At 37.5% G+C, this 10,841-nt stretch overlaps 3 protein-coding genes across 8 annotated transcripts in view; 2 read left to right on the top strand and 1 right to left on the bottom strand.

Moving 5' to 3' along the window:
- The window catches only part of LOC122089971 (probable histone H2A variant 3), an 8,463-nt gene extending 3,779 nt beyond the window's left edge, over positions 1 to 4,684 (top strand). For all 3 annotated transcript variants that reach the window (XM_042659761.1, XM_042659760.1, XM_042659762.1), the window contains exons 2-3: positions 248 to 359; positions 4,105 to 4,684. In XM_042659761.1, coding sequence (XP_042515695.1) covers positions 252 to 359; positions 4,105 to 4,401 — 405 coding nt within the window. In that variant the 5' untranslated portion in view covers positions 248 to 251 and the 3' untranslated portion in view covers positions 4,402 to 4,684. The remainder of the gene's footprint in view (positions 1 to 247; positions 360 to 4,104) is intronic.
- Positions 1 to 10,841, bottom strand: part of LOC122089968 (glycosylphosphatidylinositol anchor attachment 1 protein) — an 84,302-nt gene that overhangs the window by 32,891 nt on the left and 40,570 nt on the right. The window lies entirely within an intron of this gene.
- LOC122089970 (beta-carotene isomerase D27, chloroplastic) lies at positions 6,014 to 10,315 on the top strand. Its single transcript, XM_042659758.1, has 7 exons — positions 6,014 to 7,101; positions 7,198 to 7,337; positions 8,497 to 8,589; positions 8,940 to 8,998; positions 9,228 to 9,334; positions 9,907 to 10,002; positions 10,129 to 10,315. The coding sequence occupies exons 1-7, from the start codon at positions 6,876 to 6,878 to the stop codon at positions 10,167 to 10,169; spliced, it is 762 nt and encodes a 253-aa protein (XP_042515692.1). The 5' UTR covers positions 6,014 to 6,875; the 3' UTR covers positions 10,170 to 10,315.

Below are 10,841 nucleotides of genomic sequence, written 5' to 3'. Positions count from 1 at the left end.
AAAAAAAAAAAGAAGCTACTATTGGAGGCAGGTGGGATTTCTTCCAATTACTAGCGGTTTATTTCATATATTTTTTCTTAGATCTTTCTTTTATATTTCATTATTTCTTCTTCTCTTTCTAGATATTTCATTTATTTAATTCTCGTGGGGCTTTCTATCATAGAGGAGCAGAAGAAAGGCAAGAAACCAGTTCCTTTTTCTGTATTTCTCATATTTTTTTCTTCCTCCATTTTTCTTTTTTCTGCAGGGAAATGGCAGGAAAAGGAGGGAAGGGACTTTTGGCGGGAAAGACCACTGCTGCCAACAAAGACAAGGACAAGAAGAAGCCGGTCTCCCGGTCCTCCCGAGCTGGTCTTCAGGTATACAACAGTTACTCCCTTCCCACCTCAAGAAAAAAATATTTTCCCTTCTTGTTTTCCTATGTCAATTTTTAGCTCTTGGTTCTTCTTACAGCAAAAATTTGCAGTGTTGGTAACGGCAGACCCAATTCTTATGAACTTGCGAGAGTTCGAGATCTCCCAAGTTTGAACCTTTACCTTCAGAATTAGGAGTTTGGGAGGTTTGAAAGTCCGTCCCAGAGAATGGGTAACCCACCTCGTTGTGCCATGCGGATTTTTGCAGTAATAATTTTAATAATTGGATATTTGGAGAATGACCTGGATGGGCCACTTGTCAAATCTTATGTTAAATTCAATCATATATCTTCCATTTATTGTTATGCACCTTTTTTGTTGTCCTAGAATTTTTTTTTTTAAATTTATTTTACCACATGGTCAACTCAAATTAAGTTGAAATTTGACATCCGATCAGGGGACCTTTGGGTCAATCTCTTTACAAAATTTTAGTCCAATCGACCTTCTATGTGGTAAAAATAGGTGGGCCATCCATAGATACCCTTTTAATAGGCCTGTCCACAAATCTGCTCCTTTTAATATTTTATCCTATGTAGCACTGATGACTCTGTTGAGTGCAACATCCATAATTTTAGTCCGGCCATAATATGGTGGATACCCTTCAAATCCCATTCGAGCATGTTTGAATAATGGCTTCTGCTGGTTAAAAGTTGGTGGTCGACTATGTTGAGTGTAACAACCTTTATTTTAGTCCTGCCGTCATGTAGTGGATACCCTTCAAATCTCATGCGGCCATGCTTGATTATTGCTTCTGTTGGTTGAAAGTTGGTGGCTTGGCTTTCATCTAGATGTTAGGAATGTTTGGTTGATGGTGGTTAGCAGGAGGCCATGCCTTCCAAGTTCCGGTTTTCACTTCAATTTTAAAGATAATGAGAAAGGGTTGGACCTGAATTTTCCAAGGTGATTGGTAGTGAATTCTGGAAGTGTTTCTATATAGATTTATCATGAGGGTTTTTAGACTTTATTGTGCAGTTTAATATGTGAAAGTTAAAATTTTCATATTGTGACCAACGCCAAATAGTTGGACAATTGTTAGGGATTGAGAACAAAGTGCAATTTTGATGAAGTTGTTGTACTTCTTTGAGGTAGTTCGTATCATGCTAGAGTGTATATAAGGATGCCATAGACATTGATGCTTCTCTAGTCAAGTTGGGCATCTTTTTCTGACTGTAAGAGTTTGATGGCTTATATTGATGATCTATTGGTTGATGTTGTGATCTGCATAAACTGCTACTTTCAGGGCTTTATATGTAGGTAATATCTTGGGTGGTAACAAGAAATGTGATGGTGGATTGGCTTTTGCTTTAGGAGATTGTCTGGTTCAAATATTTGAGACCCCATAAATTCTTTGTTTCCCAAGTTCACTATTCTGGTGATCTTAATCCAGAAATTCTTTGCTTTGGGAGTATGATGGGAAAAGTAAAGCATATGTATGCTTATGTGATGTCAAAAAATGGGGAAAGTAGTTCATCAATTTTCATGGTTGTTGGGGCTATATGAGTAAGTTCGGTGCGGAAAGCATTAAGTTAAAGAAAGTCTTTGTTCTGGGCAAAGTAACGCCCATTCTCTTTGCTGTTTGTCTGTCCAATGGAAAGTTCTTTATTGGATGGTATAATTTAAATTCTGAAGGCTCTCATACATTTGGGGTTTATCTTGTCATACTCTTCATGGTTTGATTGTGTTCAATCCAACTGTGGATTTTCGTCAAGAGTGACATTTTCATTGACAAATGCTTAGTGCTGGACTTTTGACTGCCCAATTTGTTTGCTTTATGGTTTGCAAAAACTTATGGCTGTGATGTATAGAAGGGTGAAGCATATTTCCTGTATGTTCTCAGTGGTAAAGATTCAATGGTAAGAAACTCCTGATTGTTGCTAAAATTGTGGGGCAATGGAACGACAAGCTATGATCTTCTAGTTGATTTGGATCTGTAGGTACATGTCTTGGTTATCCTTTAGATTATTGACATGGTCATTAGTAGTCATTTTGGACAAGTGTAACATTCTGCGTTTGAGAAGTGGATGGGCTCAGTTATTGAGTTTGGCTCTTGTGTTATGGGTTTTGATTAGAAAACAGGCCAGGCTGAATCAGATTACAGATGCTAATCCCACATCCCTGCATACACTTCATGTGGATGGTCATACTGGTTTCCAAGTAATTCCTTTCTTTTCATTGGTATGACGAAGATTAATAGTAGTAGACACGTCGACAATCTTGTTCAACTAATAGTATGTACATCTTGTTAATTGTTTTAGTTTCAACAGTAATATAGAGTTAGTTTTTCTGGAATCAACAATTATAGGTATGCAGATCATTATACCCAAGTATTTTTTTTTTTTTTTTTTTTTTTTACAAAAGGTAGCATAATTGTTTTGCATTAGGGGTGGGGTTGGGTTGTCATCCACCAATTGAGTTTGTCTTATCTTTTACTAACAACTGAATTAGTAGTGTTTCGCACCAAAAAAAAAGAAAAAAAGGAAGTAATAGAGTCACATTTTCCTTGCTAGTCATAATGATGGTAGACTTAGGTATTTCAATATATGGAGAGGATGTTTAATCAATCACCGTGTGTAGAACTTTGGTGCAGCAAAAAATTTATTAATTCATATCCGTTTGTTGGCATCCCTCCTCGTCCGTCTCTAGGGGTGGAAACCATCATCTCAGTTGTGAAGCCTGAGTTCTTACCCTAGTGGAACATACTTTGACCAATGATCAATCACGTTTACCATCACTTGCATGAGATAACTGTGTTTGTTGGAACTGAGACTGCGTAACTGACAATTGAGAAGTTTATAAAACTATGGAGCTAGTTATGCTGCCTAGCCAAAAGAGAACTTAGTTGTTCTAGGCATTCTTTTGGCTAAAAGGGGTCAGTCAATGTATGAAAGGTTTTGAAAGTGTACTAGCTGCCATGTTTTTCAATTTCCATATATCAAACTATCATGCGGCTGGGATCTGCAGAGCATCAAGCATATATATATATATATTATGAGTTTGTGAGAATTTTATTATTACATGAAGAAAAATGAAGTATTTTTTTTTCCAGTCCAGTTTTTTACTTGAGTTCTTTTATTTTAGGCACTAATAATTCCATAATTTTAGGTGGCCTTGTTGCATCTCATCTGCATATTTGAATTTACTGGGGTCGGATCTTCACTATCAGTATTTTGAGACCTGTCCTAGCCTTGGGTTGACTTGCAATGTTTGAAACTGATCACAGAAACTGATGATCAATCCCTACCTGGTTGCTTTTATTTTCTGAGTGATTCCATTGATTTGCTTTAACTAAAGGGTTTGGTTTGGGGGCCAAGCCAGGTTTCAGATTATTGCTCATGACTATTTTGGGGATAGTAGATCTCCTTGCTAAGAGGGGCCATTGCTTGGTGTGATGGTAAAATGCTTGAGCTGCTAGCATGGAGACCTGAATATGAGTTTTGAGAGTTGCCTCTCAGCAAAATTTGCCAAAGGTTGTGTCCAGTTGATGCTTCCTAGGACCTTGCTGATGTGGCACTTTTACTGGGTTATGGCCCCTATATCTGCTTGCTAGGAGGATCCTTTGCTTCGAATTCACTTGTGTTGAATCAGTTAAGCTGCTGAGTTTGTTGTTAATCTTCTGGATGATCTTGCACTACTACATAGAGTACTTGTTGCTGGTACTAATTGGAGTGTTATCTTCTCTGAGTGGGTGTAGTTTCCAGTGGGCCGAATTCACAGACAGCTGAAGTCAAGGATTGCAGCCAATGGTCGTGTTGGTGCCACAGCTGCAGTCTATTCTGCAGCTATCCTCGAGTACTTAACAGCAGAGGTCCTAGAATTGGCAGGAAATGCGAGCAAGGATCTTAAGGTAAAACGTATCACGCCGAGACATCTGCAGCTGGCTATCAGGGGAGATGAGGAGCTTGACACCCTGATCAAGGGCACAATTGCAGGTGGGGGTGTGATTCCTCACATCCACAAATCTCTCATTAACAAATCCTCTAAGGATTGAAAATCTTCAACTTAGTTAGGTTTCATAACTCCCTTCTTGTAGGTTTCTGACTCCCAGTTTTATTTGTGTTTTAATTGCTAAACATTGGCATTGGATTTATGTGTTCTGGTGGGATTTGTTGGGCTCGGATTATTGTCATTTTTATGATCTTGTGTAGAATTGATTTGGTAGGATTTGTCAGGGTTCTCAATTTACTTCTAATTCTTGTCTTGCTGGTAGATTCTCTAATTGAACTGGTAGCTTGTTTTAGAGCAGGGAAACTGAAATATTGTTTGTTCATCTACTTTACTCCGTTTCCTTCCTTGACATTTGTTAGTTGTGCTTACAAATGTGTTATTGCTTACTAGCTATTAGTTGTTCACTACGGGCCTGAAAGAGGAGCCTTATACTTGCCTCTTTGTGCTGGAAAAAAGAGGCTAAATTTTGTTTCCCTTTGTGCTCTGATAAAACACCTCTTTCTGGATTTGATGGAGTCTTCTTATGCCGTTCCAGTTATTGTTTTTGGGATGAAATTTGTCCTTGCAAAGTAATTCGGTAGATGGATGGAAAATGACTGGTTGATGTCATTTTGGAATTTAATGCTATGTTTGATATGATCTGTTCTGTCCCAGTTGCATATGTGCCTCATCTATCTGACCTGGTATTAGCCAGCAAATAGTACTCCACTGTCCAGCTGCCCCACAGGCAGTCCAGATCGTCTCCAGCGCTGCAATGGGTGTAGTGAGCATCCGGTGGTTGGGAGCACCTGGGCACACATCCTAAGGGGCTCCCTGCTTTCTGATTTGCAAGGGATATGGAGGTGCATGAGGAGTTAATTTGGTGCAGCAGGTAGTCTTCCTGGCAAGCCAGTGTTAAACCCTATAGATAATGGGATGGGTATGCTTGCTCACTTCGCCACCTTTGTGTATTCGCAGCCCACTCAGGCATCCAGTTTGGTCACTAAATCATTGTTCACCTCGCTATAGGGTTAGTTTGCATGGCATAACAGTAGTAGGCCTTTGGATAAACGACTCTCTCAGATATCAGGGCTCAGACATAAGCCTTTTGGTGAAATCTTTTTTTTTTTCCTTCCTTTATACACAAATCCATCATGATAAAAGATATTAAGCCACACTGAGCAAAGACTTGATTACAATGCATGGTAGGGGATTTCAAAACCCATTTGACAATAATATGGGAATGAGGGTTTCGTGCTTCAGAGACAACGAAGATAAGAAAAACAAAACCAAAACTTCCTTGCAAACTATTAACTGTTTAATATTCTTGATGATGCTAATGATTCTGTCTGTGGTGGGAGTGTCCTCCACTAAGCAACAAATCAAGACCTGGTAGTCCGATTGAAACACAACACTTAGTTAGAATTCTAGCTTGAGCTAGAGATTCACCAACCAAAGCGGAAGAAGGTTTATAATTTACCATTTTAAATTTGTATTGTCGTTTGTTTCTCAAAGATATAGGAAAAAAAAAGCAAATGACAAGCATGTCCATACTAAACAAGTTCCCTTTTTTTCTTTCTGGTTTTTTGACAGTTGACTTGTTTAATGCAATGCCTTCTTTAATTGATCATATCTCTCTCTTCCAAACTTTGATCAATTGATTCTTTTACCGATTTAAAGTTAACTTGAAGGACTACATTTATCATGATATGACCTTCAACTCATGTTCAATTTATGGACCCCAAAATTAAGCTACAATCTGATGCATTTATCAAAATGTGTTTCTAAAGTGAAGACTCCCAACTCTAACTGATAGCGTGATAATTTAAGAGTGTTTTTTTAGCCGTGTCATTTGAAGTTAAAAATTCTTACTATCCGTTTCCAACTCTAAATTCATACTATCCGTTTCCCATTCATACTATCCTTACAGGAGAATCCACCGTCCAAGAGGTGCTTAAACCATGAGCAGCCAATTATTACATCATTGACTCTGATCATCTGTCACCCTATGAATGATAAAATCCCATATTAGAAAGTCACCTATGCGAGAGGATCCAGCTTCAATTGCTTCACTCCCTTCTATCTTTTCTTTGGACATATGTCATCCAAATTGTATACAACTGGATCCAGCTTCAATGTCTTCACTCCCTTCTGTCTTGTCTTTTTATTGGACACGTGTCATCGAAATAGTATACAGACTGTTACTATATGACTATACATAGAGAGTAGTTATTCTTTACTTTAAGTGCAGCTGAACTGGACTCCAGTAGTGCTTTTGGCCCAATTTTTTGAATGCAAAAATGTACATATCATCACAGGCCATATGTTTTTTTTTTTTTTTTGGTAGAAACAGGCCATATGTGAAGCCTACCCTTACTGATAGGTGATCTGGGTTCCCAACCATTTCTTCTTCTACTCTTTAGATTCCCCTACCCATTATAAATATCTCAACTGTTCTCCTTCTTGAGTCCATGCTTCCTTTCCATTGCTACACCTCCTCCTCCTCACATCCCCTCTCTCTCTAGATCCCTCTCTCATATGGAAGCAAAGCTTGTATCACAGCATATAATTGTTTCCTCTATTATAAGAGGTGGCCAAAAAGTGAGACGGAAGAAAGAGTCTTCTCCAGTAATTGTTGGAGTATTGTTGGCAAGGCCTGCAGATACCATCTCCAAATCTACTGACCCAGGAATTGCTTATAAGGACACCTGGTTTGATCTTATCGCCATTAACTATCTCTCTCAGACTCTCCAATCTACAACAGGTACTTCATTCAATCTCTTTCATTTCAATTCCTTCCATGATCATTCATCTACACTCTTTTCTTATTCTTATCCTTTTTATTTATCTTCATATACAGGGATCAGAAATAACAAGAGTGGCTATGATAGCTTAGTGGAGGCGGCTACCGCGGCGGCGCAAAGCTTCAATCCCAAAGAACAACAGGAAGTGGTGGTTGGAGCTTTGGAGAGAGCCTTCCCACAGCCCATCCTCTCCATGGTAAGTTCCTTCTCTTCTTCTTCTTCTTCTTCTTCTTCTTCTTCTCTGCTTGTTTAAACTGATATGGTGTTTATTAAACTTGAAACTTCTAGAGGAAGTAGGAAGAGAGTTGTTATTAGGTACTCAAGTAAGATTTCATTTTCATGATATCATCCTCAACATCATTACTGTTGAGGTTTGCCTTTGTTAGTTCTTTTCATTTCTTCTCCTTTAATTAATTTATTTATTTAATGCTATTTCTTTCATAAGCATCATCATTAGATATGAATTAGACCTATTACTTGTAACTATGATAAAGGCAATCAATGGACTAATATATAAGTCACTCTTAGAATGATGAACTAGGTTACTATAATGAAGATCCAAGGTTTTCATTATTTTCATAGGCACTATTTTCTCCAAGGAAAAAAAAATCATTTAAAAAGGAAAATTGGTATATAAAACAAGTTTTTACGAGATCTTTTATTCTTTCAACTTGAAAATAAATTGAACCACTGCCAGTATTACACGCCCTCTCACATTGTTTCTGTTCTCTAACTATGTGGGTCTCTTGTATACGGTTCAATACCTTCCGTATACCTATTGGCTCGATGTTTTGGATGCCAATACATGTAGGCGGTGTGTGGATTCCTTTCACTTCAAACAAATATTAGAGCAAACAGTCCCATCTTTATGAAGCTTTAAAAAATATTACATGATATATGAAAGGGGTGTGTATTTGCTAACATAAGATTCTTGTAGCTAACCAACCGCATCAAGTTGGAATAACGCTTTCTCTTGATGAACCTTTTTGTATAATTTTTTTGGTGCACCTTGTTGTCACCAAGGTGGTAAAATGAGAAGTTATAACCTTCTTTAATTGCTCTTATCTTATTTCCAAAATTTATTTTATAATTACTAAATAAGAGATTTTTCAAAATAATTTGAAGATTTTCATAAAAAAATTTAAATAAAAAATAAAAGTGACTTATCCACATTTTCAAGTGCTGTCACTTTTCATGTGAAATGACAAGATTTACCCTCATTGAAAATGAAATTTGTTATACTAAAAGAGTAAAAAAATAATGTTATAATTTCTTTTTTCAACAACCTAAATTACAAGAAGATTTTTCCATTTTTGAAAGTTTAATCTTCATTGTAATTTGTTGATGAAAGACAGATCAGGACATTGACTCCACAGTCCAAATTTACAAGGGAATGCTTTGCTATCTTCACCACCTTCTTTTTCGCTTGGCTCATTGGACACAGTCAGGTATAAATCATATATACCATTCTGATAGAATTCTGTTTGGCCCAAAAAATTTATTCTCAAATTAATGAAATCTCTGTCTCTGGTTAAGCCAATGATTTCATCTGGGTCAACCCAGTATAATCTGGTTCATTCTCATTGGGTCCATGTTGGGGCCCAAGTTTTCGAAGTTTTGGGCCTGGAGGAGGAGGGGTTGTGCTTATATTGTAAAATTAATCCATATCATCTTCATTAATCGCATAAGTTTGATATATTATTAACCTTAATTATGGCAAATGTTTATCATGTAATGTCTCGCTGATTCAACCACCGTTGATTAACTAACCCTGATTTTGGTGAATTTCATAAAAAAGGTAAAGAAATCAGAGGATGGAAAAGCAGAGAGGAACGTGGTCCACATCAAGAAATGCAGGTAAAATTACTTTCAACCATCAGGTCCCACCTAGGTAGTATTAAACTATCGATACTGTTGACTGCTTTAAATTCTGGCCCACCATCCAAAAGAATCTAGGCAGGTAAACCATTAAATTTAAAGCACATACAAATTAGAAAACTAGTTTTTGGGCTGCAATTCAGGCCCATCAATCAAGTTGGGCTACCATCATTATGATCATCATCTTAACATTGTTTTTTTTTTGTAGGTTTCTGGAGGAGACTAAGTGTGCAGGGATGTGCATCAACCTCTGCAAGATGCCATCTCAAAGGTTCATTAAGGACTCCTTAGGGATGCCAATCAATATGGTACCCAGTAAGTAACCTATATTATCATAATTTCAACCCCCACCACCAAAAAAAAAAAAAAAAAAAAGAAAAAGAAAAAGAAAAAGAAAAGCAAAAGGGTTTAGGAAAACAGTAGATGCACTAGCATGTCTAGACAAGTGTCACTCAATGGAGGGGGCCACACGGATACCACTTAGGGTACATCTGGACCCCTTCAAAGCTCAGGTGGAACCTTTGTCCATCAACCCCTTAAAACCTGTACAGTTTGAATGGACCCCCTATGTGTATATTACATCATATCATGGCAATAGCTGCAGTACCAACTGACTTCCTATCCATCAGTAGTGCATGCATGATGTAATATTCATAGGAATGCAGTCTACCATCCATTGCATAAGGTCAAAATTCACTCAATTATGTATAGAGAGTACAAAGTTTATGTTCAAGTAACATAACTCTGCAACTGTGGTTTGCATAACATTTTAGAATGTGTTTAAAGACATTTGCTTGGTTCACAAAATATTCATACCTTACTGAACCTTTGTATTTCCTCGATACTATATATTGTCCTGATTAAATGATGAATATTTTGGCATTCAGATTTTGAAGATATGAGTTGCGAGATGATATTCGGAGAGGATCCTCCGGCACCAGCTGATGATCCAGCATTGAAGCAACCATGTTACAAGATGCTATGTATGTAACACAATAAGAATCTTCTCCTTTAGATGCTTGTAAATCTGGTTATTCAATATTGACCAGTATGAAGGACTAAGAAATGGGTTCTGATTCCTATTTTTTGGTGTTCAACTATTTATACAGGCAAGGCAAAGCAAAAGCATAGTATGGATTGCTCCAACTAGTGAAAGGAGGATGTGGATGGACAACAATTTGAAATGTTATTATTTTCTGCTAATATACTGTATTACATATTGACTTTGGAATCTTGAGACCTCACTCATTGGATTGAAAGTTTTAGCTTTGATCTCAATCAAATCCCAATTCATAATGCTGAGGTTCACTAGATACTGTTTGTAAGAACTAGGGTAGCTTTTCATCATCAACCAAGTACAAAACTGTAACATAAAGCAGGAAAAGGAAACTAATAATTTTTTTTTCTAATATGGGTTTATGTAAGAACCCCATATTTGATGTGAAATTGGTAGCCAGTACAGGGAACATATTGATTATGGTATCAAGTCATTGAATTTGTGGTTTCACCTAAGGGAATGATTATAGTGTCAATTCTTAACAGTCAAAGAGTCCCTTCAGGCTGAGAATGATTAGGGGCTGGGCCTGGGGCTGGGGCTGGACTGTGTGAAACCCTTTATGCTTTGGCTCCCTACCCTTACTGGTTCACTTGAAACCGAATGTAGGCTTCAATGTCAGCAAAGGTGGGTAACAGTGTGTTTCCCACCTTCAAAACCTTGTCTGAGTACAAGGAAGGATTGCTGGTGCTGTCTTTTCTGTCATCGTTGAGGGAGCAATGGCTGACCCAAATTCGACCAATTAGACAGCGAAGAGCCACTGTTTGA

This window comes from Macadamia integrifolia, chromosome 9, assembly GCF_013358625.1.
Source record: "Macadamia integrifolia cultivar HAES 741 chromosome 9, SCU_Mint_v3, whole genome shotgun sequence".
NCBI classification, from domain to species: domain Eukaryota; kingdom Viridiplantae; phylum Streptophyta; class Magnoliopsida; order Proteales; family Proteaceae; genus Macadamia; species Macadamia integrifolia.
This window is presented reverse-complemented; position numbering and strand designations above follow the sequence as displayed.

Excerpts from the sequence above, each read along its gene's own strand:
- LOC122089970 (XM_042659758.1), top strand. The coding sequence starts at position 6,876 with ATGGAAGCAAAGCTTGTATCACAGCATATAATTGTTTCCTCTATTATA. Across the intron at positions 7,338-8,496 it reads CACAGCCCATCCTCTCCATG|ATCAGGACATTGACTCCACA; the intron begins GTAAGTTCCTTC and ends GATGAAAGACAG. Across the intron at positions 10,003-10,128 it reads ACCATGTTACAAGATGCTAT|GCAAGGCAAAGCAAAAGCAT; the intron begins GTATGTAACACA and ends CTATTTATACAG.